This window comes from Phyllostomus discolor, chromosome 6 (assembly GCF_004126475.2).
Source record: "Phyllostomus discolor isolate MPI-MPIP mPhyDis1 chromosome 6, mPhyDis1.pri.v3, whole genome shotgun sequence".
Classification (NCBI taxonomy): domain Eukaryota; kingdom Metazoa; phylum Chordata; class Mammalia; order Chiroptera; family Phyllostomidae; genus Phyllostomus; species Phyllostomus discolor.
In genome coordinates, this window is record NC_040908.2 from 79705297 (window position 1) to 79731959 (window position 26663).

The window sequence follows — 26663 nt, forward strand, 5'->3', positions numbered from 1 at the left end:
GCTGCTGCCACTAGCACTGGCCTAGAGCTGTTTGTCAAGATGAATGGGGCATGCCAAGGCCAGATGCTGCTTGTTTAAGAGATTTTAGGAAAGTACAACACATGAGCCAAGAGAGTCAGTTTGTATGGAAAAGCCACTAGAAATGGCCTGGATGGACTTGCAAGTTGGGGTGGGCAGGGTCTCAGGGAATCACCAGGATGGGATGAAAAGTATTATGAGGTTGATGGAGATTCAAATATGGCTCCAGTTGCAGGCTCTGTGTGTGGGGTACTCAACAAAGGAACAGTGGCCTCTGCCGGCTCTTCCGTCTGGAAGAAGCTGCCCCCCAGCTTTTTCTCTGATGCCACACAATTCAGTTCCTCCCCATATGTCTCTGGTGCTTTTCAAGCTGCTGCCCCAGTGCTGGAGGTCACAGCAAGTGAATGGAGGTCACAGCAAGTAAGTCATGCATGGACCCTTTAAGAGGAATGCCTCAGACTCCAGCAGCCCCTTTTTTCACTTAGCTAACATCCGCAATGGTTTTTAAAGGGACTTCTCTTCATGGCACAGGAACCCTGGGCTGCCAGGGATGGTGTGGGCTGGGACCCCTTGCTTCTGGGTGGGAGGGAATCTCCACAGCTGAGATATCCCTCCTGATTTTTAACTGCTACCAGTCAGTGTGGTACCAGCCCATTCTGTGCTTCCAACCCTCTTACCTGACTAGATGTGGCTTTTTCTATATGTCCTTAGTTGTAGGACTTCTGTTCAGTTAGGTCTCGATCAGTTCTAAATGATGGTTGTTCTGAAGTTTAATTGTAGTTTTGATGTGGTTGTTAGAGGATTTGAGTACCACATTTACCTACGCTGTCACCTTGACCAGAACCTTCCTTCTTCTGTTTTTTGAGTAATGTTTTGTTCTAGGTTGGGATCTTTGTACGTTTTTTACATTTTTATAAAAAATTTACATTGGTTTGGTTATTTACTTATACTACACTTTGTGTGGTTGCTATGCCATTTGTTCAGGCAGTGAAGTCCAGACACTCTATTTGTCTGACCTATTGAATACTGGCTCCATTCATCTGCATCTTAATTTTCTAAAAAGGAAAATACTATTTTCACCTAAACTTGGTATCTGCCATTTTTCTTTTTCTTTTCTCAATTACCTCTTTTTCTTTCTCTTTCCCCAGACTCCTAACTTACCTTTCATCCCTACTTTTACTCAGACTGTTCTTTCCTCTTCCACCTTCTCTTTCTTCTTCATCAATCTAAGTAAAAATTACAATTTTCTCCTTTACAAACTAAACATGTGAGTTTCCTAGGTTAATATTTTACCTGAGGACAAGTATAGGCTTGCTCATAAAATCAATTTTTTTTAAAAATTTTCTTCTTCTTTTTTTTAGATTTTATTTATTTATTTTTAGAAAGGGAAGGGAGTGAGATAGAGAGAGAGAGAAACATCAATGTGTGGTTGCTGGGGGTTATGGCCTGCAACCCAGGCATGTACCCTGGCTGGGAATCGAACCTGCGACACTTTAGTTTGCAGCCTGCGCTCAATGCACTGAGCTACACCAGCCAGGTAAAATAAATATTTATAGGTTTTTAAGAGGAGTTTTAATGGAATGAAGATGATATTTCGGCCAGACCCAGGAATACTGAAATCTTACCTTTGAGTACGCAACATCTCTGAGGGAGATATGCATGAAGAAACAATAGACAAAGGTTAAAGAAAGATAAAGTAACATATCTTAGGTCCTCTGTCTCAAGTCTCCACATACTTGTCTTATAAAGTTGTCTGGTATATTAATAAGCATGATTGAAGACCCTTGAGACATATTTTCTCCTGTTAGCCCAAATCTAAATCCTGAATCTTATCACACTCTAGCCTGAAAGAGCAGGGACCTGTCATACTAAGAGTGCCTAAGTGTAAATGAGGGGGATATGATGGTTAGACCGGTTTCCTAGTGCTCTAGACATATGAAAATAGAATAGAAGGATCACAACTATGGCCTTTTAACACACATTGATCCTGCCCACTAGCAAAGTTGGGCCAATCAGCATGGTTCAGGGAAGGCAGTAAAGTAAGGAGAGAAAGGTGGTTTTGTATGCATCTCTTCTCCCACCACCCACAGTTCCTTGTGGGATCAGGACTAATAAGAGTGTGGTCACACGGTCTCCTCATTAACCTTTGACTATATGGCTACTGATCCATACACAAAATCTGCATTTTAATGGTAAGAGTGACAGTTGAGAGAGTGGCTCCCCCCAGGTCAAATAACAACTGTGAGTGGGACAAAAATAGAACTTCAGTTTTGAATAACCTCATTTTTAATGATATCTTAGTGCTTTCAAACTGGTTTTGGATAATGTGGATGTATGCCTCCCCAGCATAGAAAATGGAAGTATGACTCCTTTGAAAGCTGATGGTAATTGGTATATTAAATTAGCAATAGCTTCAGTAATCGGTTAATATTGTTATCTTACTATTGACATAAAGAAGATTCTGAAAGTGATAGCACAGTTTTGAAGATGCCTTCTAAAATTTATTTGATTTCTGTTTAATAATTTTGCAGAGCACATTATTTTAAACAGTAAAGGATAGTGGAAAAAGCATGCACGGACTTTGGAGCCAGGAAGAATTGGGTTCTTGCTGTGACTCTGGCATGCAGAGCTCACATGTAGATTTGAGTAATTGTTTAACTCCTTTAAGCTCTATTTACAGTGGCAGTAACACTGCAGCCTAAAAAAAGTAAAAATTAACTTAAGCAAAAAAAAATCTTTTTGGACTCACATATCTGACAACATATTTGGAAAATATGAAAGAATTTCTACCTATAGCACCATCTTTGGGACTAATGTTCTATTAACCCTTCTTAAACTTGATTTTGTGAAGGGAAACAGATATTATTAACTTTATCAATTTACCATAAATTCATAGTTACTAAGACTTATATAAAACCTGCATTTCAATGGAAGTATTAGAGTTGGTTGAAACATTTCCCTATATAAATTTCCAGGAGAGGATTTTCTGTTCATCTTAATTTTTCCTATAGCAGAGATGTTCTAAACCTGTTTCTGAGGAAGTATGGCTGTGTCTGAGGAGTGTCCCACTTCAGCACAGGCATGGCACAGAAGAGAAAGAGTACAGCTGCCCAATTTCTGCTAAGAAAGCACACCTTAACTATCCATCTGCTTTGTTTAGTTCTAAATATTTGTCATTATAAACAATAAAAAAAATACACCCCAAGCTCTTACCAGAGACCATACCATTGTCCTGAACACTTTCTAATTTACTCATACAGTTTTGTTGAAAGGGGTGAATCTTATGGAGAGTTGGTTGAAGGAAATGTAATCCTTTCTTTCCTAAGGCAGTCTAGGCTTTCTGTGATGTAATGAAAAAGAAAGTCAGTTATGTTATCAACCATTGGCACCAGAATTCCTTGTAGGAAAGGAAATATATATATAATTGATTTATTTTTAGAGAAAGGGGAAAAGAGAGAGAAGAAGAGGGAGAGAAACGTTGATGTGTGAGAGAAACATCAATCAGATGCCTCTTGCATGCCCCCAACTGGGGGCCTGGCCCACAACCCAGGCATATGCCCTGAGTGGGAATTGAACCAGTGACCTTTTGGTCCACAGGCCAGCACTCAATCCACTGAGCCACACCAACCAGGGTGGAAATATATTGTTTGAATGTATAACTTGGAAAATTTTGGGGCATATCCCTTTAAATATTTTTTCTGTCCTCCCTTTCTCCTTTGAGGACCCTAATTACACATGCACTAGGTTGCTCTTTTCATTTGCTTTATTAATTTTTCCTCTGTATTCAATTTTGGATAGTTTCTATTGCTATGTCTCCATGTGCACCACTTTTTTTCTTCTATAATGTCTAATCTGCTGTTATCACATCCAAAGTACTTTTAATCATCAAACATTGTGGTTTCATTTGTAGAAATATGATTTGGGGCCTCTTTTATATCTTGAATGTCTCTGTCTAATTTTTGAACATATAAAATAGAGTTATAACAACTAGTTTTAAATGTCTTTCTTTACCAGTTGTAACACTCCCTGTCATTTCTGGGTTGGTTTCAATAGAGTAATTATCTTCCTCATTATGGACATGTGTCTCTGCATGCCTGGTAGTTTTGATTGAATGCTGGGCCTTGTGAATTTTACCTTGTTGGGTGCTGGATATTTTTGTTTCCTATCAATATTCTGTGAAGCGTTAAGTTTGTTGGAAGCCATTTCATCCTTCTGGTCTTAGTTTTATGATTTGCTAGGTGGGATCAGTCTGGGGCTTACTGCTCCCCACTATTGAGGCAACGCTTTCCTGAGTTCTCTGTCCAATGCCCTGTGAAGTTTGAGTTTCTCCAGTATGGCCTATGGGAACAGGTCTTACTCTTAGTCCTCTTTGAATGTTAGACACTGTTCCCATTAATCCTTTCAGATTCTCTCACATGCACTGAGCTCATCCTTGTGGGGGACACTCTGCACGTCTGTGGGGCTTCTCTGCTTTGTGAAGTTTTCAGCTCTGTCCGGGGAATTTGCACTGCCTTCATCTCCCGGGACCTGGTCTCCTCAACCCACAGTTTTTGAAATGTTGTGTTTTCAGTATTATTCAGTTTTAAGTATTTGGTATTTCTCTTATACAAAAATGAATTCCAGGTAGATTCACATTCTAGCAGTGATTAGTAAACCTAGTATCATTTATATAAAATTTGAAAACAAATGAAACATGTAAATCAATTTTTTAATATATATATAATCTGTCCAGAAGTATCCATCTATTACTATTAAAAATAGAGACACTTATTGAAGAAGATACAAGATACAAGAAACATTGCACATAGGACAATGATGCCTCAGTCCTCTTCAAAGTAGGGCATCTTGGGACATCACAACAGTTCTCCCAACGCCATGAGCTGCCCCATGGTATTTTTCTGAATCTCATTGATGGTCTGAAATCTCTTCCCTTTTCAAAGGTGTTTTTAGTTTTGGGAAGAGCACCAAATCTGGGCTATAGAAGGGCTGAGTCACCTGGGTGATTTGATGTTTCACCAAGAACTCTGCTGAGATGTGATGCATGAGTGGGTGCGTTGTCATGATGAAGCTGCCAATCACCAGTTGCCCATAGCTTGGCCCTCTGAATCATCCAAATAGTTTCCATGGAGGAATGTTCAAGCTTAACATAAAATTTGATGCAGATTTGTTGCTCTACTTGCTCATCATTTTGAATGTGACAGCCACACAATACACATGCTCACTCAACAGTGTCTACCACCCCCACTCACTAGTACAGTGAAGTTGTCATTGTTCATTCACGCTCATTCCATTCCACTATCCTTGGCTGCCAGGTTACTTTGATGTTGCACAAACCATTCTCATTATATTAAGTAATTGTTGGGGCTTTTTCTGGACAGACCTTGCATGTATACCTTATGAGGATAAAATGAAATAACAGTATAAAAAACATGAATAGAGAGCTAACACACCAAATTTGGGAGAATAGTTACTTAGAGGGAGAGGTAGAAGAAGACTACTCTTGAAATTGAGATCCATGCCTATAAAGCAATAATAGCAAAATTTTTGAATTCTCTGAAGATTAATAGTAGGCACATAGATGTTCATCATGTCATTCTATGCACTTCTTGTGTGCATCAAATATTTTATAATAAAAAATTTAAAGGTATACAAAGGGAGACTAAATAAATAATATTAGTTAAAGGAGCATCCTAGGAAGATAAAGAGATAAATAGAGCAATTGTGTCTGCAAGCTGCCTAGGACAGAAAGCACTTTTGGGGGAGGGGAAAATGGTTAGCAAGCAGAGGTGATGCATCTCCTTCCCTCACCAGCTGGATCTCCAGAAGGCCTGTGAGTCCCCTGCTGGTACTTTTTATTCCCAAAGAGACTTTTCTTTATGAAACCCTGCAAAACCTCAGCTCCCACAAACACCAATAACATCATTACCACACCTGTTTGAGTCATCTGTCCACTCATGGCTGGGTCCTATCCTGAGTTCTTGAGCTCTTGGGTCACTGTTACGCTCTCCATTATCCACATAAATGATCTTTCCCTGACTTTGACCTCTTGGTTTCTTGCACTACTTCCCTCCAACGATCATCTCTCTCTTTCTAAAGATTTTTAAATATTTATTTTTAGAGAGAGAGGGAGGTGGGAGAAAGAGAAGAACGAAACATTGATGTGTGAGAAAATATCAATCAGTTGCCTCCTTCATGCTTCCAACTGAGGACCTGGCCCGCAATCTGGGCATGTGCCGTGACCAGAAACAGAACCAGTGACCTTTTAGCTTACAGAATGACACCCAACCCACCTAGCCACACCTGTCAGGGATAATGGTCATCTCTTGCTTGGATTTACAGTAGCTTTCTGACTGGTCTCCCTGCTTCATCATTATCCCTTACTCCATCTATTCTAACACAGTAACTATGAGAATGATCCTTTTAAAACATTGGATCATGTTACTTCTCTCCTCAAAATCCTCTCCATCTTGCTCTCAAAAAACAAAACTACCCTTGTTGCTTTCAAGCACTACTTTATCTGGCTCCTGTTCCCTCATTTCTGGCTGCTTGCCTCATCCCTTGCCACTACTCATCACTCAGGGCTCCTTGATGCTTTGGGAATGTGCTTGGCATGTTCTGCCTTAGTTTTACCTACAGCTCCCTCTGCCTAGAACATTTTTGCTGTAGCTATCTCCATGGTGTGTTCTCTCTTTCACTTCCTTTAGGGCTTTCTCCTCCATTGTCTCATTCTTCACAGGGCCTTTCCTGACTGCTTTATTTAAAACTATACTTTCATTCCCACTATGCTTTCCATCTCTTCCTCTGCTCTATTTCTTCTCTCTAGCATGTAATCATCTTCCAATATACCATATAATTTATTTGTTGTTATCTGTCTCCACTGGGAAATATCATCTCCATGAGGACAAGGATTTATTTTGTTGTTGTTGTTGCATTTATTGCCACAAGTGTCTAGAAACAGTGCTTGGTACAGAGAAGATGCCATTAGTGGTTTGGGGGATTCTCCCATTTTTCTTGGGAACTAAGGAGTTGGGGAGGATGCCTGATCCCTGATGCCCTCTGCTCACACTGGCACCCATGGTGCATCCCCAGTGACGACCATCCACTGGGCTGGGCTTTGAGCATCAGCCATACAGGGTGCTACAGAGGTGAGCCTAGACCCTTGCTGTGCGATTCCTTCAGATCTGGAGGGCCTCTCTGGGACTTTCCCTGCTTTCCTAGGGACACAAATCATTTGGTTATTTCCATGCCATGAGAGAGTACAGCAACTCTTCAAGGCTGTCTGAGGCTCTGTCTGCCAAGGAGTTCCACTCAACTATTCTTACTGGACTCTTGTTTTTCTGGGGCTCAGTTCAGCTCTCAGATCCACAGCTCTGCCTGGGAATTCTATTGCCTCCCTGGGGCTCAGCTTAGAATCAGAGAATGAGGACTCTCTCTGGGACCCAGTGACATCTTTTCAGTGTTTCCCAGTGCTATCTTTCTCCATCCCTCCCCAGGCTGGAGAATTTTTTCCTGATTTGGCTAGGAGGGTAAGCTTGCTTTGCTCACTTGTCTATGTTGTGAATCCTTTCCATTTATCTAAGGGCCCGGGCTTTTGTAATCTAAAACTATAAGAGAGACCTATTTTTTCTGCATTCTGCTCTCACATACTCTTTAATGAGGAGATAATAACCTGGCTGCTTTAATGGGAAGAAGGGCCAAGGGGCATGGGAGAGGGAAAGGCGTGGGTTGGGGGTATTGCAAAGTATTTTGAAAATACAATTGTACTATTAGATAACGTATTAAAAGCAACAATGATGATATAATTAATGTCAATTAAGCACTTAGTGTATGTCAGTTCCTCTCCTAAGTGCTCTTTCTATATGGCATCTCCACTAATCATCACATGGACTGTATATTTATTATCATGCTTATTTTCATAAGAACAAATTGAACTCCAGTGAGGGAAAGGGATTTGCTTTGGTCTACATTTTGCAAATGGTGGACCTGGGATTGAACACAAGCCTGCTGTGCCAAAGGTAGTACTTACTCACTGTACCTCTTAGGCTCTCAGCAACACCCTGGAGCCCCCCCCCCCCCCCACACACACACATGGGGCCATGGAGATGGAGCATCAGTTTATTCTCCCACACTCTGGTATGCCATATGGCAGGGGTGGGGCTGGCCTTATTCTTCCTTCCCTTCTTGGGTGGATGCTTTGTCTCCATGTTACGCCCGTGTCAGTCCTTTCCTGCAAACTTGGTTTCCCTCTCTGCCATTTCTTAGAGCCCATCTCATCTCTCTGAATGTTTTTTTTCTTTCTCTGTCTCTCTCCTTCCCTCCCTCATCTGTCTGTCTGTGTCTCTCCCTCTCTTTCTCTTCTTCTCTCTCTTGGTTTGGCTTTACAAATAAAATATGAATTTAGCTAGAAGTTCATACCACATAAAGGGAAGAAGTGATGAGTATAAGTAGCAAACAGAGCCCAAGAGTAGTTAACACCCTGACACGGGGTATGTGGGCTTTGTGAGGAGGCTACTGAGGATCTTTAGGTTTCTGCTCTTAGGGCCCTCCAAGCTTCCCTTCATGATCAGCAGCCTTCATGCTGAGGAGTGACCTCCTGGATTCTTCCCTAACCATTAGTGCCTCTTTTATCAACTAGAATGTCTGTGGCTTTGGAAAGGCCTTTCAGTTTCTACTGCCAGTGAACTATTGCTTTGGATAAACAAGCTAACTGTAAAAAATCAGGTATCTGACATTCATATCTTAGTATGACTTAGCTGAACTAGCTAGCTCAGATCAAGAGTCTCAAGGGCCAGTCATTTTGATGGCAATGGGGAGGGAGGCAATAACAATGAGACATGGTTAGTTGGTGTAGGGGCTTTGAGAGGGCTCTGGGCAGCTGGGTGAAGTATGCTGTGTCTCTGCAGGTGAGGACTCCATCAGCACCCTGGGTCTGATCCTTGGCATGGGGCTATCACTGCTGCTTGTGTTCGTCCTGGGCTACAGCCTGGCCAAATGGTACCAGCATGGGTACTGCTGGGATGGTGAGTGAACACTTGACTCTGTAGCCCACTTCTGCCAAATCCCTCCTCTCCTGTAGCAGTTGGGGAATTGGGTGGGGCTGCAAACTCTTCAGCATGGTGCCATGCAAAAATGTTTCCTGTGGTGGCTGCAGTGGTTGAAGACTTGGGTAGGTGGATGAGCACTTGAGGTGGTGGGGGTAGGGTACTAGCACCTTTATCAAGGGAGTGGGAACCCCTCCTACCCCAAACAGCCAGGTTCCTTTTCTCTCAGAGCTCACAGGAATTCATCCTTAAGGCCTGTATGGGCCTCCAGGCCACAGGCAACAGCCTAGACTGGCCAAGCTCCAAGTGTCCCTGGCTCTGGCTCCCTGTTTATCTCTTCCCCGATTGTGGGTTGGGGTCCTCTCCTAAGCTTGCTGATGCTTTAGCTTCAGTGGGAGGCTCCTGGAATTTGGTGTGATATGCCCAACTCTGACCCACAGCTGCACTTTTCTTAGGATCCGGGAGAGCTGGGAGGGCCTGCTGAAATGCTGAGAGGTAGAGAACATTTCCCAGATCTGCAATTAACTTCAACAGCTTCCACAAATGCTTGTTAAACACCTGCTATGTGCCAATGCCCATTTTCATAATATGATTTTCTTTAAAATTCCATGCAAGAACAAAATTCTTAGTCTCTGTTTTTATAGATGAAAATGTGAGGCTAAAGTCAGGGAAATGGTAGAGTCTGGACTGAAGCCCAGATCTGCTTCTTTGGGGTTCCAAGCTAGGACTGCTTTCTTCCCAGGGTAATCAATACCCTTAGAAGAGAAATACCCAGTGGCAGCATATGTCCTGAAAAAGTTGGTGATTCAGTCTGGGAAGATGGGGTATGGGGCAGGAGGCAGAAAGTTCAGGAACTTGGGACTTACCCACAGTATCCTGAGGCCCAACCAGCCACTCCACTCCTCCCAGACAGGGGTAAGGGAGCACCAGATGTTCCCAGAGGGGTGACGGGCAGCTTTCCCTGGATATTCTAATCCTCTCTTTTTGGATTGTCTCCCTAGGACCTAATTTTGTCTTCAACTTGTATCAAATTCGGTGAGTAGATTCAGCGCAGGTCTGGGTAAGGTGGGGGTGGAAGGTTAGTATGCTTGAGAAAGGATCAGATATGAAACCAAAGCTTACTGCTTCCCTTCTCTGTCTCCTCCCCTTCCCCTAAGCAAACAAGAGAAACAGAAGGAGCCAGGGGCTATTTAGAATTTTTAGAAAGTGAATGAAAACTTTGTACATGGATAAGATCATGTAAGACCCTGATGACAGTGATTCCCTTAACATTCATTCATTCATTCATCATCTACTCATCATTTATTCAGGAAGGATCTATTATGGCAGGTATTGTGGTATTAGTTTCTAAGGGTACAAAGATAACTAAGCATAGTCTCTGTCTCCAGGTATTTCAGTGTCTAGGTCTAATTACAAATAATGTAATCTCAAGTATAGTGTGGTGTTGAGAGGAGCAAATGAAGACAATCAGGGACTCAGGGAACAAGAGTCAGAAAATCCTCTTGGGATAAGCCATCTTGTCCTCTCTGCCACAGGGCAGGCCTGCTCCTCATCTGCTTCTGAGAGATGGGGTAGCTTCTATTCTGGAAGGTAAGTCAGTGAGCCACTGCCAGGAACTTCTTTCCATGTCCTGGTTCAGAAAGAAGCTAGGTTCTCAGCCCCAATAACCTGATTGGATATTCTTTCTCAGGAACTCGAAGGAGCAGGAGATGGGTCTACCCTTTACCATCAGTGGCCACATCAGCAGTCCAGGCTACCTGAGATTCTCCAATAGGTTAGTCTGATGTGGGGGCAGCATCCAGCTTTTTGGAGCCCATGAGAGGTGAGTGAAAGGTTGGTGAGCTCCTGAGTGATGTCCCAGTAAACTTTTCAGACAGTCCAGGCATGCAAGCCTAGCACCAAGGTCTGCTTGGAACCCAAAGTGATAATTTGGTTCATCCTATACCTTCTTGGGGGTGGTTGCTGTAGAAGATGATCTCAGAAATGAAGGCTCAGGGTCATGCTATCCCCACCTCCTGCCAGCCCTGGGCTGTTTCTTTGGCATTTGTCCATCTAATTCATGCCCTGCCTTTCTTTCCTGGGGAGGTTCTATTTCTAATCAGACAGACCCTTCTAAAGTAGAACTTATGTCTCAACCTTTTGCTCTGAGATTAAGGCTCCAGATGCCTACTCTGTCCAAGAAGCATCACTCCAGATCTTCATTTCTGAAGTTTCTAAGCCCAGGAACCATGGGCTGGCCTCATGGATGGCTGACTCCTTGGTCATACCTTCCTTCCCCTGCCTTCAAGCTCATCCCTTCTCCACATCCCAGTTGCTTCTTCTCAATCCAAACATTTTCTCTCTCCAGCAGTCCCTTGTGGATCCTCAGTTTCTCTGTCATCTCTCCCCCTGCCCCCCACAGACCACCACACTCAGCTTCTCCAGGTGTTCCTCCCTCTGCCACTCTCCTCTTGCTCAGGAGAAGCTGGGGAAGACATGACAATATAAAGGAATCCTTACCAAGCCTCATCACTTTGTCAGCCTCCCTTTTCTTTTTCTGTAGGAGGAGGCTCCTGGGTCAGCACCGGTACCTCCTGGGCTCCCTCAGGCTGCCTTTATCTTCCTTGGTCTTTGTGGACAACAACTTTTCTGGGCATACCAAACCTCCCGTGGCATAAAAGGTCCAGGAGAGTCAGGCCTCTGGGGACAGAGTCCAGCGGAGTAGCAGTGGCTTTCTTACAGGAGTAAAAGAGGCAGCCATTCCCTAGGGAGGAAGGACTGGTCCCCAGGAGGTCCCTGGGCCTGTGTGGGGAGTTCTATGTATCCTGAAAAGCAAAGCCCTCCCCAGCTCAGCCCAGTGTGGGCTGGACCTGGAGACCAGAAGGGAGCTCTACCTGGAATGCTACAGGAGACCACTTCCCTTTGCAGGGCTGACACCAGGGAAAACTTGTCCTATCTTTAATAGACAAAATGATATGGGAATGAAGGTGATTCCAGACACTGTCCACCACCTGGTTCTGTTTTCCTTGCTGCTTACCGGTCTCAGTGCCACCAAGACAATTTCGACAGCAGGGCTGATAACAGTCTAGAACATGTTCTTGTTTTTAGTCTCTTGCAATGGGGTGAGCATGGGGTGGGAGAGCTCTGACTCCTGGTGTTCTGCATTTCCTGTGCAAGGCCTGCCCTGAGATGGGGAAGTTAGACCAGAAATGGTAGAGTGGGGGGGGAGGAGCCCAGGCCAGACATAAAAAAAACAGAGAATGCACAAGGGAAGTCAGGAACCAAGTGCAGCTTGGTAGATAGCAGAACAGTTTGCCTTGTGAGTCACTACTTCCTCCAGTCTCTGCCCTGCTGAGATTGAGCCTGCCCTGGGATGCCATCTTAATAGGTTGTTTCTTAATGTGGAGTTTTTCAATCCAGGGAAACTGAGTTCCTGGGGAAGCTGTGAATACAGCAGGCTTGACACTGCCGCAACCTGCAGTTAGAAATTCCAGCCATGGCTTCCTTGCTGATGTCCCAACAAAAAGGCCAACAAGGTTCAGAAGCCCAGGACAGGGATAGGTGAGGAGGAGAGAAGTCATAATATTTGTCTTCCTATCTTCTCTTTCCTTTTCTTGCTTTGGGTCACAGCAGATTGTATAGGAAGGGGGAAAGGAGAGGTGACTTACCAACTACTACCCCCTTGCTTCCTGTCAGGGTCTGAGGGCCATTCTCCCAGTGTAGCCAGGCTCAGACTTAATAAACCAATCTCTGCAGTTGGAAGTCTTCATCTGAGCTCCAACTCTTCTGTCTCTGAATAAGTGGGGATGAGGAAGAGCCCCAGTGGCTTTGAATCCCTCCCTTCCTGAAGGCCCAGTGGGATAGGAAGGGTGAGGAGGGAGGGGCTGACTTTGGTACCCTTCTTTGGATTTCAGTTCTGAGGGCTGGGTCCCATTCCTTAATCCATGGGGTGTCCAGCTTCAATAAAATTTCAACTATGCCCTGCTCAGCATGGATCCTGAGTCTGTAACCCATGCGGGACTGCTCCAGGCCCCTGGAAATGCTTAGGACTCAGCAACCTTGGAGAAACATGAAAGGATGGGGCACAGAGCCCAGGTGGTCCTGGCCCCAGGGTTGGTAACTTCAGGTAAAGAGATAGGGACAGCTGTTGAGGGCTGGGAGAATGGAGGGTATTTCCCATCCTTGGGAGCGGAACTGAGACTGGGCTGCTTCCTCTTTTAGGGCCCTCTGACGTGTTCCCTGTCCCCTCTGCCTCCCCCTCATTGTCCTGACTTCCACAGTCCTAGTGGCTTTCTTTACCCTTGGGCCCCTGACTCCACCCTAGGCTTTTACAGGTTTCTATTGAGGGCCTACTTCAACTCATTCTGAAATGATTAGGGAACAGACTCCCAGAAATCTGGCTACAGATGGCCTGGGCTGGGCACTGGCTAGGCACTCAGACCCATGGCCATGCCAGGCCTCCCCAGAACCTTCTTCTATTTATGCCACTGGCCCAAGAGCCAGGAGGTAGTCATGAAAGCCAGCAGTGCTATGGGCTGGCCATTTCTAGTTCCTCTGCCACTCTGTTCTCTTTGGTGCCTTTGCCATGGCTCTTCTCCTACCTGGAATGCCTTTTATCCCCTGCCCCCACCCACCCATCCAACCACATTTAGTCTCCATGTTTGGCTCAAGCCCATCTTTCCTATGGTTTTCCTCAGGCCTCCACACTTGAGACCACTCATTTTGATCCAGACTGTAGAGCACCATGTTTCATCCATTTGTACTGTTCTGTACCAGGCTGAGCTCTTTGTAGGCAGGGTTATGTCCCACGGGTTTTTAGTAATTAAACATGGAGCACATAAGAGGTGCTCAATAGATGCTTGCTGGGCAGAGAAGAAACACCCATTGTGGCCACAGGAGGCTGTCTTGTCCCAGAGAAATATGCCCAGTGATCTGAGGAGGAACAGAACTGCTTGTACAATGCACAGTCTACAGAGTACAATGCATTTTTATGCACGTTACTGCATCTTGAGTCTTGGGACAACCTTTTGACATGGGGATTATTCTTGGCCCCATTTTACATATGGGGAAACCTAGGATCAGAGAGATGGCATGCTTTGCCTAAGTCTACACAGCTGTCCACTGGCCGTGCACTGGGGCACAGATGCAGAATTGTTTATTCTATAAACAAAAGATGCAAGCACAAAGTGTAGCTATAACTTCGCAACTCAGGAAGTGGCAGTTGAAAGGTGACTGATTGCTACAGTTTCTTTAGACCCCAATGGTCTAGGGTCCTAGATATTACTCAGCCTTTCATTGGCTTTGGATTTATCTGACCAGCATCCAAGACTGGACCATTGCCAACCAAACCCTTCTTTACCAGGAAGACAAAACATTCAAGTTTGCTGGGCACATATTTATTGCAGAGCAGGCTTTATCTGCACAACCTCACAGGTGAAGGAACAGAGGCTCAGGGTCTGGTGAAGTGATTTGCTTAAGGCCAGGGAGGAATGTATTTTCTTTTAAAAATTTTATTTATTCACTTTTAGAGAGGGGAAAAGGGGGAGAAAGAGAAGGAGAGAAACATCAATGTGTGGTTCCCTCTCAAATGCCCTCCACCAGGGACCTGGCCTGCAACTCAGGCATGTGCCCTGACCAGAAATCAAACTGGCAAACCCCTGGTTCACAGGACAGGGCTCAACCACTGAGCCAGAGCAGCTAGGGCAGAATGTATTTTCTTTATAATCCTTTGTCACCCACTTTTATTTAGCCTCTGTCCCTGTTAGTGACTTCCATGAGCTCCCTGGCCCCCATGGAAGCAGGCTTCTCCCTCTGTCTCTAATGTCTTTTCTGGGTCTCCTAGTGGGGTGAGTAGGGATTCTCAGAAATTTGGGCTCCCCATGTCCTGTCTTCATATCTGAGTTTCTCACTGACCCATTCCTCATTCTTCCTCTTATTTTTTTGTACTTCCTTTGCTTCCAAATCATCAAATTCGGCCCATTCTTCATGCCAGCTTCTCCAGGGTGCCTTCTTTAAGACCTGTGAATCTTGCCATCTTCTGGTTATTAATTACAAATACTCTCTGGCTCCCCTGACTTAATTACTGATGGTCCCCCTTGTATTCATTCTGTTGTGAGAGAAACTCCTAGGAACTCAGTTCTTCTTGTTGACTTAGTAAAGAATTACAGAACAGCAAGCCTATTAGTGTGCAAACAAAGTCTATTAGTGTTAAGTTCTAATGGGAAAGCAAAAACAAGAGTGGCAAAAGCAGGTGGGCAAGAGCAGGGTGGCCAGAGGTCAGGTGGCCAGGAGTCACCTATGTGGCAGGAGAACCAAGGGAGAGAGTCCTTTGTTCTGAGGACTTATATAGTTGGCGGAACGGGGGTGAAGTTTACATACTGATTGACATGCGAAGGTGGTCCCAGCTTCCCCTGGGTAGATGTGACTACACAAACGTAGGTATGTGTGGGGGTCTGTTAGCCCAAATCCTTATCTTGCTCCAGACCTCATTTGTTCATTTTGCATACATGATAGGAGGCAGGCAACTAACCTAAGTTGTTTTATGGGCTTTTTCTTTGGGCACTGTGTACCCTCTCCCTTCCCCTCTTCCAGGTCTTGGAATGAATACACAGTCTCAAGGTTTTCCTTTCCCCAGATAGTGGAGATGATACACACAGACTTTCAAGGGCTCCCTACTCCTGCACTAGCATAGTTTTGCTGGTATTGTTCACAATGCCTGCCAGTCTTACCGAACCAGGCTCAGGACAACTGGATGAGACATGTCTTCCTTTGCTTTTAGCCTCCTGTATTAAGTTCTTTGTAAGACTGCAATGGTGAGGGCTCTGCCTTTATTTCCTCTCTGGCCACTCACTCCTAGCTGCTACATAACAATTCATTCATGCAACTTCCATAATACACTAAGCACCACAGGGGTGTCCAGTCTCTTCTGAGGTTAACCTCGCTCTGTGCTTGATACTTCTTGCTGGCAAAAGTCAGGTCACACACCTTTTCTGAGTTCTCTATAGTGCCTTGCATGGCTGTGGCCATAGCCAGGAACTCTTAAAGAAATTGATGTTGAAAGATTCCTGTTTCTTTATAGAATCTTGGGCTTTGCTCCTGGTTGCTCTAAAAACCAAAGCTATTGATTTCTTTTTTCATCCTCAGTCATGTTCAACCCGGTGCCAATACTAAGTAAGGCACAGCTCCAGAGACAGAACACATACAGTGACTTTTCCTATTTAAGGCATAACCTAAGGGATGGTCAAAAGCAGAAGGAGACTGGGCAGGTGGAGAGGCTCTGCTCTCTGGTAGATTCTCATGTAGTTACAATGACCTCATTCTTTGCCAGTGGCTGTGGAAGGCCCAGCATCTATGATGCCCCTCTCTCTGCCCCAGGGATCTGAGAACCAAAGTAAGGAGCTGATGGGAGTATTGTTAGTCTATTTTTAAAACTGCTTAGTGATGAAAAAACAGTGATAGTTGAGAAGATCTGGTACAAAACAGGAAGCCAGTGGCCTGGTGAGTTCTCACACTTGGGGACCAGAAGTGAAAATGTTCTGTCTGCCAGAGTAGCAGCAGGCCAACAAAACAACAGGTGGGCCAGCACTGCAGGTCAAGGCTCTGCTGGACTCCCCAAGTCCTGGATCTTTACCTGCGGAGCCATGGGGTGGTCTCCCTTCCCCAAAGCCTTGGGTGAAGTTCTTCATATATAAGCAGGGAGCCATTGGGAGGGAGACAGGTAGAAAATGTAAGAAGCTTCATCTTCCATTTTAGACCAAGTAGCTGGTGGGCTCTGGATCCCTTGTTTGTATAAAGCTGCTGTTGGATGTGAGGACTCTGAGGTCCCTTCCAGCTATGAGGCTACCTCAGAGCCTGGTTGATTTCAGGTCCACAGTGCCAGGGAATGGGGGTGGGGGAGAGGTATGCAGAGGCATCTCTGTGTGTGTGTATTGCAGAAGTGAGGCACAGAGGAGAGGGATCATATCTTATTTCTCACTGTATTCCTGAAGGACCTGCTCATGGCAGGTGCTCAGTGCATGTTTGCTAAAGGAGTGAATGACTGCATGTTGAATATTTTCACAGTTCCTTGTCTTGCCTCCTGACCACATCCCCTTACTTTAGGCTTCCTGTTTGGTCTGTAGCCCTGAGTTCCTACAACACCTAAGAGCTATCGGATGAAAATAGCAAGGGAGGGGATAATCATGGTATAATATGGCTAAGCTTAGAAGATGACATGCATGAAAATTAAAATTATGAAAATTATGTATAGCCTGCTTTCTTTTCAGATTAGTCCAATCTCTCTCAATTATCCATTCACCTTCAGGCTGCTATTGCCATCTCACATGTAGATATTAAACTCCTTCACCCTCTTTACAGTCTTTTCTTTGTGAGGAAGTCCATTCTCTTATGCATTCATTTACCCATTAAAGATTTATTGAGCAACATATACTGTGTGTTTGACATTGATTGGGTATGAAGGATACAGAGATGAATTGAGATAGTCTCTGTTCTCTGAGCACTCACAGATAATTGAGTACTGAATGTAGTAGATTCAATAGCAGCAATATGCCCAGGGCATTAAGAGAGAAATCAGATTAAAGATTACTCTCTCCATTTGCTAGGTGAGAAGACTGAGGCTGAGAGCTAACACATAGACTTACGTTGAAAAAACAAAACAAAACGATACAGATGGTTACTGAGCTGGGTGAGCCTAGAACCAGCCTCCTGAGGTCCAGCCCAGCCCAGAATTCTTTCTACTCCTTGGGTCCGTTGCCTCTTCCTGCATGCTCTTGGGGCATCTCCAGACCCACAAACTTGCCACGGAAGCCCATTCAGCCTGAGTGGACTGATAGAAGCTCACTCTGTGTGAGTGCCCTGCTTTCTTCCCTCCATTGCATTGTGCTGCATGGTGCTTGTTCTACTACATGTGTTGTCCCTTTGCCCCACATTTGAATTGTGGGCTTGAATCTTATTATCTCTCAACTTTTGGGAGAGTTTCCCAACCACACTTAATATAATTTAATAAATCACATATTTTACAACTTTTGATTCACTCCAGCACATTTGTATTTAATGGCTTAGCTGGACTAAGACCCCTTCTCCGCACCTTGTGGACTTTTGTGTACACCTCTGTCATGACACATACAGTAGATGCTTCTCATGCCCTGCCTCACATCCCTGGCTCCGCCTCTCATTCCAGCCAGTTTCAAGTGGGCTGTAACCGGCTTCGTGCTGACAAGTCTCATCTCCAGTGCCCACTGCACATCTCTTGCTCTCTGCCTTGCCTCCTCCTGCACACCAGTAGCTTGAGAGTGCATGAGAGTCAGAACTTATAGAGGAAGTCTCAGCCAATAGGGTTCAGAATCTGATGGGTTGGAAGAGGCGTTTATATGCTCCAACAAACATTCTGACAGGATCAAGGACCAGTTTCGGTTTTTCCTTCTCTCCTGGTCCCTTACTCACTCTCACTCCCTGTAATTACCTTTCAAATAAAGTACCTGCCCACAAGTCCTTGAATCAGGTTCTGCTTCTGGAGGAGCAATCTAGGCCAAAACAACACTTACCACCTTATATTGTAAGTCTATCTTTATTCATTTATTTACTTGCTCACTCATTCATTCATTCAACAGATACAAACTGAGTGTCTACTCCCTAGGTTGTGGGAATACAGGAGTGAAAACAGATAAAGTCCCTGCCTTCAGAGACCTTATATTTTGTTGGGACAGACAAACTATGAGCAAGTAAACACATAAATAGATCATATAATTTTCAGATAATGATAAGTGCTCTGAAGGAAAAAAGCTAGATCTAGAGAGGGATGGAACTGAGATGGGGAGGATACTTGGGTAAGGTGATTAGCAGAAACCTCTCCAAGGAGGCTCTATTTGAGAAAACACAAATAAAATGAGGAAGGAATTCAGAAGAAGACCTAGGAAGAACAAGGGCAATGGCCTGAGGCAGAAATGAGCTTGAAACAAAGTGGGCAAGGAGGAGAGTGCAGGAGGCATGTCAGCAGGGTCTTGCAGATACCAATTCATTTGTATTTTACATTGTGATTGGACCAAGAGCAAAGGGGTGAGGGAAGGGCTTTTGCCCTGGCTGGTGTGGCTCAGTGGGTTGAACGCCAGCCTGTGAACCAAAAGGTCACCAGTTTGATTCCCAGTCAGGACACATGCCTGGGTTGTGGGCCAGGACCCCAGTTGGGGGCGTGCGAGAGGCAACCAATCAATGTTTCTCTCCCCCTTTGTCCCTCCCTTCCCCTCTCGAAAAAAATTAATTAAAAATATTTTCTTTACAAATGAGGGGCTTTCAGCAGAGGAATAGTATGACATGAGTTCTATTATGTCTTAAAAAGATTACGCCAGCTACTGTCTTAGACTAAGCATACTGTACAAATCACATTCTATTAGACTAAGGGAGCAAAGTGGAAACAGAGGGACAATAAGGGGATGAACAGTGGTCCAGGTGAGGCATGATAATGGATGGGACTGGAATGTTAGTGTGGGGGTGGTGACAAGTGGTTGGATTCACCATGTATTTGGAAGGTAGAGCTGATAGGACCTACCTAGTGGATCGGATGTGGGGTGTGTGGGGGGTGGGAGGATGACTCCTAGTGTTGATTTGTGACACCATTACTCAGGAGGGGAAGCCTGGGGAACAAATGAATGTGTGGCAAGCAAGACATTATAATTTTCAGTTGCATAGCAGACATCCAAATGGGGAAGTGGGGTGTTTAACGGAACAAGCAGTGAATCATCAAGTTATTCTCTGAAAGAGTGATTCTCAAACTTGAGTGTGTATGAGGATGACCTGCAACTTGATCACCTGTAACTTGTTTACTAAGGAGGCCCCTGAGAACTAACATTCAGAACTTCTGGGTTTAGGGGAGAAGCTTAGGAAGAAAAGGACCTCCAGGTGATTCTTAGGCAGGTGATATTTTGAGGAAATGCCCTGGGGACATAGGTAGATGAGAGTGTGGGGAAGTTGGAGGGCAAGGAATACTGCCAGGATTGGGGTGACAAGGTGGCAGAATCCTGAAGGATATTTATGTTCTTTCCAGGGCCATTATGAGGACTTAACCTCCATTAACCCCTCTTTCCCTGTGCAGGCAGGGGCAAACAGGTGTGGCAGGAATTTGCCCATCATGTACCAGTCTGCACCAGGCACTCATACCCATGCCGACTCCAGAGCTTACCACCTCTACAGATAAATTGGTTTATTGAAAACCCTCAGGTGAACTCTTGTGGTAGGCCACAATTTTCTAAGGTACAACATGGTGTCAGTGAGGCTCCTGGCTGCGGTCGGCAAGACAGGTGCCAAACATAAGCATGGCTCCTGTCACTCAAAGAGTAAAGGGATGGGAGCCTGCTTTCCCTCCAGGCAGAGATCATCAGGTGAGTGTTCTCACTGCATATTGCCTGCTGGGTGTGCTTGGTGATCTTCTCCCAGTATCCTTATCTCCATACCCAGGGTGTGGGATCACCCATGAGCTGAGTCATAGTGAGCACAAAAGTTTTCACATCTGAATTCCCTGCTCCAAACCATAATTTGATGGTATTAGGAGGTGGGGCCTTTGAGAAGTGAAGAGGATAAGATGAAATCATGAGGGTGGGCCCCCAGGATGAGATTAGTGCCTTTATAAGATGAGAGAGACCAGCTGTCTCCCTCTTTTGTGCTCATGGGTGCTCATGCATGTACTTTCTTCCTCTCCTTCCTCCCTCTTTCTTAAATCCCTCCCTCTGTCATGTGAGGACAAAGGGAGAAGGAGGTCATATGTAAACCAGGAAGAGAGTCCTCACCAGGAACTGAATCATTTATTGATGGTTCTGAGTTTGTTGTCATTTTACTGTTCATATTTTTTACCTTCTTTTTCTTAGATCAGTCCCTTTAACATTTCATATAATAAGGGCTGGGTGATGATGAACTCCTTTAACTTGACCTTACCTGGGAAGCATTTATCTGCCTTTGCATTCTAAATAAAAGCCTTGCTGGATAGAGTAATCTTGGATGTAGGTCCTTGTCTTGCATGACTTTGAATACTTCTTTCCAGCCCCCTCTTGCCTGCAAGGTTTCTTTTGAGAAATCAGCTGATAGTCTTATAGGCACTCCTTTGTAGGTACAAATGAAAAAAAGAAAAACAACAAAAACAAAAACTAAGCAGACAACTAGACTAGGAACAGAATAAGAGAAATGGACATCACATGGAGGGTTTTCAGTGGGGTGGGGAGAGAAGAATGAGGGGGAATGTACAGGGAATAAGAAGCATAATTGGTAGGCATAAAATAGACGGGGAGAGGTCAAAATGGTATAGGAAACAGAGAACTCAAAGAAATTATATGTACAACCCATGGACATGAACTAAGTGGGGGATACTGGAGGGCTGGGGGCACAGGGTAGAGGGGGGATAAAGGGGGAAAATTGGGAAAACTGTAATAGCATAATCAATAAAATATGCTTTAAAAAAAGAACTGAATAATTTAGCACCTTGATCTTGTACTACCCAGCCTTCAGAACTGTGAGAAGTAAGTGTGTGCTGTTTAAGTTTGTCAATATAGCAGCCCAAACTGATTAAGGCAGCCTTCCACTCAGTTTCTGTGCTGTCAAAAACCAAAATTCAATGAGTAAATTTAAAGATCTAGACTTCTGGCCAAGATGGAGGTGTAGGAAGACAAACTGTGCCTCCTTGCACAACCAAAAGAAGGGCAACAACAAATTTAAAAACAAAAACAACCAGAACTGACAGAAAATTGAATTATATGGAAATCTGACAATCAAGGAGTTAAAGAAGAAACATTCATCTAGACTGGTAGGAGGGGCAGAGAGGACTCAAGGCAAGGTGGTGATTGGAGGACCGGGCAGTCCCACATTTGCATGCAGATAAACTGGGAGGAACAACTGGAGAGTGAGACAGACTATGCAACCCACGGCTCCAGCCCGGGGAAATAAAGCCTCAAAGCCTCTGACTGAAAACACCTGTGAGGGTTGAGGCAGCAATGGGAGAAACTCCCAGCCTCACAGGAGAGTTCATTGGAGAGACCCACAGCCTCCTAGAATTTACACAAACCTGCCTACCCAGGACATTGCACCAGAAAGGCCCAATTTGCTTGTGGGTAGCAGGAGAAGTGACTGAAAACTGGCAGAGAGTGGAGCAAGTGGCACTGTCCCCTCTCAGACCCCTGCTGCACATACAGGGTCACAATGCATGGACATGCGTTGCCCCGCCCTGGTGAACACCTAAGGCTCCACCCCTTACCACATAACAGGCGTGCCAAGACAAAAAAAAATGGCCCAAATGAAAGAACAGATCAAAGCTCCAGAAAAAATACAACATAGTGATGAAGAGATAGCCTACCTATCAGATGTACAGTTCAACACACTGGTGATCAGGATGCTCACAAAATTGGTTGAATATGATTGCAAGTTAGAGGAAAAATATGAAGGTTATGCTAAGCAAAATAAAGAAAAATTTACAGGGAACCAACAGTGACGGGAAGAAAACAGGGGTTCAAATCAACCGGTTGATTTGAGGAAGAAATATTCAACCAGAAGAGAATGAACAAACAAGAATTAAAAAAAAATGGGACTTCCAGCAAGATGGAGGCATAGGTGGACACACCATACCTCCACACACAACCAAGATTAGAACAACAACAATTTAGAGGCAGAATCACACCCAGAACTGACAGAGAATTTATCTGAATGGAAGTCGGACAGCCAAGAAGTTGAAGTAGACCTTTTCATCCAGACCAGTAGGAGGGGCGGAGACCAGCAGCAGCCAGGTGCAGGTCGCAAGCACGGAAAACAGGGAGAACTGGGCACATAAGGCAACGGGGAGTGTGTAAGGCATCTGGGGTGCAGAAGATCGCAGCGGGTGGACCCTGAGTATGCAAGCAGCAGCTGGAGGACCCAGTGAGGCAGCGATTGTGGACCAGGGCAGAGCGCGCAACCCAGGATCCCAGAGAAGAGACTGAGGTCCCAGGAGAACAGAGCTACCCCCATTGTTCCCTCCTGCCCCCGCCCCCACATACAACGTCACAATCTAGCGACTGGGGTGCCCAGCCCTGGTGAACACCTAAGGCTCTGCCTCTGCCTCTCACCATAACAGGAGCGACCAGACCAAAAAAAAAAAAAAAAAAAAAAACACACACAGAGAGAGAGATATGTCTCAAACAGAAGAACAGATCAATGCCCCAGGACTCATCCTTTTGAGCAACCAAGAGATAGCCAATCTATCAGATGCACAGTTCAAAACACTGGTGATCAGGAAGCTCACAGAATTGGTTGATTTTGGACGCAAATTAGATGAAAAAAAATGCAGGTTACCATAAAAGAGATGAAGGAAGATGCATGGAGAACCAATAGTGATGGGAAGGAAATTGGGACTCAAAACAATAGAGTGGACCAGAAGGAAGAAAAAAACAACCAAACAGGAAAGAATGGAGAAATAAGAATTCAAAAAAACGAGGAGAAGCTTAGGAACCTCCAGGACATCTTTAAACGTTCCAACATCCGAATTATAGGGGTACCAGAAGGGGAAGAGGAAAAGCAACAGATTGAACACGTATTTGAACAAATAATAAAGGAGAACTTCCCCATTCTGGCAAAGGAAATAGACTTCCAGGAAGTCCAGGAAGCTCTGAGAGCCCCAAAGAAGTTGGACCCAAGCAGAAACACACCAAGGCACATCATAATTACATTAGCCAAGGTAAAAATGAAGGAGAGACTCCTAGAAGCAGCAAGAGATAAGGGGACAGTCACCTACAAAGGAGTTCCCATCAGACTGTCAGCTGATTTCTCAGAAGAGACCTTACAGGCAAGAAGGGGCTGGAAAGAAGTATTCCAAGTCATGAAAGACAAGGACCTATATCCCAGGTTACTCTATCCAGCAAAGCTTTCATTTAGAATGGAAGGGCAGATAAAGTGCCTCTCAGATAAGGTCAAGTTAAAGGAGTTCATCATCACCCAGCCCTTATTTTATGAAATGTTAAAGGGACTTATCTAAGAAAAGGAGATACAGAAAAAACATGTATAGTAAAAGGACAGCAAACTCACAATTATTAACAACCACACCTAAAGCAAAACCAAAAGAAACTAAGCAAACAACTAGAACAGGAACAGAACCACAGAAATGGAGATCACATGGAGGCTTAGCAACAGGGGAGTGGGAGGAGGAGAGAGGGGGAAAAGGTACAGAGAATAAGTAGCATTGTAGGTTGTAGGTTGAAAATAGATAGGGGGAGGGTAAGAATAGTATGGGAAATGTAGAAGCTAAAGAACTTATAAGTATGACACATGGACGTGACTAAGGGGGGATATGGGTGGGAGAGGGTGTACAGGTTGGAGGGGAGTGAAGGGGGGAAAATGGGACAACTGTAATAGCATAATCAATAAAATATATTAAAAAAGAATTCAAAAAAATGAGGAGAGGCGTAGGAATCTCAAGGACACTTTTAAACGTCCCAACATCTGAATCATTGGGGTGTCAGAAGGAGAAGAGGAAGAGCAAGAAGTTGAAAACTTATTTGAACAAATAATGAAGGAGAACTTCCCCACTCTGACAAAGGAAATAGACTTCCAGGAAGTCGAGGAAGTTCAGAGAGTCCTAAAGAAGTTGGACCCAAGGAAGCACACACTAAGGCACATCCTAATTACATTACCCAAGATTAAAGATAAGGAGAGAATCTTAAAAGCAGCAAGAGAAAAGGAGATAGTTACCTACAAAGGAGTACCCATAAGACTGTCAGCTGATTTCTCCAAAGAAACCTTGCAGGCAAGAAGGGGCTGGGAAGAAGTATTCAAAGTCATGAAAGGCAAGGACCTACATCCAAGATTATTCTATCCAGCAAAGCTCTCATTTAGAATGGAAGGACAGATAAAGTGCTTCCCAGATAAGATCAAGTTAAAGGAGTTCATCATCACCAAACCCTTATTATATGAAATGTTAAAGGGACTTGTCTCAGAAAAAGAAGATAAAAAATGTGAACAGTAAAATGACAACAAACTCACAGTTATTAACAATTGAACCTAAAAGAAAAACAAAAACAAACTAAGCAAACAACTAGAACAGAAACAGAATCACAGAAATGGAGATCACATGGAGGGTTATCAGCGGGGGAATGGGAGGGGGAGAGGGGGGGAAGGTACAGAGAATAAGTAGCATAAGTGGTAGGCAGAATAGAGATGGGGGTGTTTAAGAATAGTATAGGAAATGTAGAAGTCAAAGAGCTTATATGCATGACCCATGGACATGAACTAAAGGGGGGGAATGTGGGTGGGAGGGGGTGTGCAGGGCAGAGGGGAAAATGTGTGTGGGGGGAATGGGACAACTTGTAATAGCATAATCAATAAAATGTATTTAATTAAAAAAAGAAAATCCTAAAAAACACACAAAAAACTGCCAACATACAAAAATCCTGGACTGGATGGTTTCACAGGTAGATTTTACTAAATATTCAAAGAAAAGCTAACACATATCCTTCTCAAATTATTCTAAAAAGTTCAAGAGAAAAGAAGACTCCTAATCTAATTTTACAAGGTCTATGTTATTCTAATTCCAAAACCAGATAAAAAGAACGACAAAGAAAATTAGAGGCCAATATCCCTGATCAATGTAGATGCCAAAATTCTCAACAAAATATTAGCAAACTAGATCTAGCAATACATTAAAAAGGTCATAGACCATGATCAAACCCATACTTTATGGTCACATAATATTTGACAAAGGAAGCAAGAACATACAATAAGATAAAAATACCATATTGAGTCTATTCAATAAAAGGTGTTGAGAAAATTGGATAGATACATTAAAAATATGAAACTAGACTACATTTTTACACCATACATAAGAATAAATTCAAAATGAATTAAAAACATAAAGGTAACAAAGACAACACAATATCCTAGAAGAAAATACAGGCAGAAAAAAATATCTAATTGGCTTTATTTAAGTGATTCATGAATCAGGCAGCATTCCATCTAGCAATTGGTTTTTATGAAAGAAGGGGAGGGCAAGGGAGCTGTTAACAAAAGAAAAGAAAGGATTATATTTTAGAACAGAACATCCTCTTTCAGGGGAAAGAAAATGGGAAGGATTTTTATCATGCAGATTGCCTCTTCATTCATGGGGGTTGGAGAGGGCCCATGTGACAGATTACACTACTACTGTTGACTGGAAGATTTATTACTGTTTTGGGAAAGGTTGAAACGACAATTATGTCTAGGTTTGGTATCACAGGCTTTAGCACAAGGGTGCCATTTGAGGCCTGTGGTTTTCTCTTTAACACTGACTCCTGCCTTCACCCCTTGTGTGAAATTTTAGTTTCTTTCATGGAACTTATCACTGATTGTAATAATATATTTGTTAGTCTGTTTATTAGCTTGACGTTTATCTTCATAACCAGATGGTGCCCTCTATGAATCTGTGCCTCTTTGGTTCACCACTCTGGACCCAGAACTGTGCACCATGTCTAGCATATACTAGGTGCTTGATAATATGTTTCTTGATTAAATGAAATGCTGACTATGAGAAATGCCTTCAACCATGTCTTTCTGCATTCTCCTTGTCCTTCTAACTCATGCCAAGTTTACCTTCAAAAAAATTATTTTTAGAGAGAGGGGAAAGGAGGGAAAGAGGGAGAGAAACATCAA

At 43.9% G+C, this 26663-nt stretch overlaps 1 protein-coding gene across 1 annotated transcript in view; it reads left to right on the plus strand.

The window, feature by feature from the left end:
• The window catches only part of SMIM35 (small integral membrane protein 35), a 125042-nt gene that overhangs the window by 86250 nt on the left and 12129 nt on the right, over nucleotides 1–26663 (plus strand). The window contains exons 2-4 of the mRNA XM_036028502.1: nucleotides 8922–9038; nucleotides 10061–10094; nucleotides 10750–10881. Coding sequence (XP_035884395.1) covers nucleotides 8922–9038; nucleotides 10061–10094; nucleotides 10750–10843 — 245 coding nt within the window. The 3' untranslated portion in view covers nucleotides 10844–10881. The remainder of the gene's footprint in view (nucleotides 1–8921; nucleotides 9039–10060; nucleotides 10095–10749; nucleotides 10882–26663) is intronic.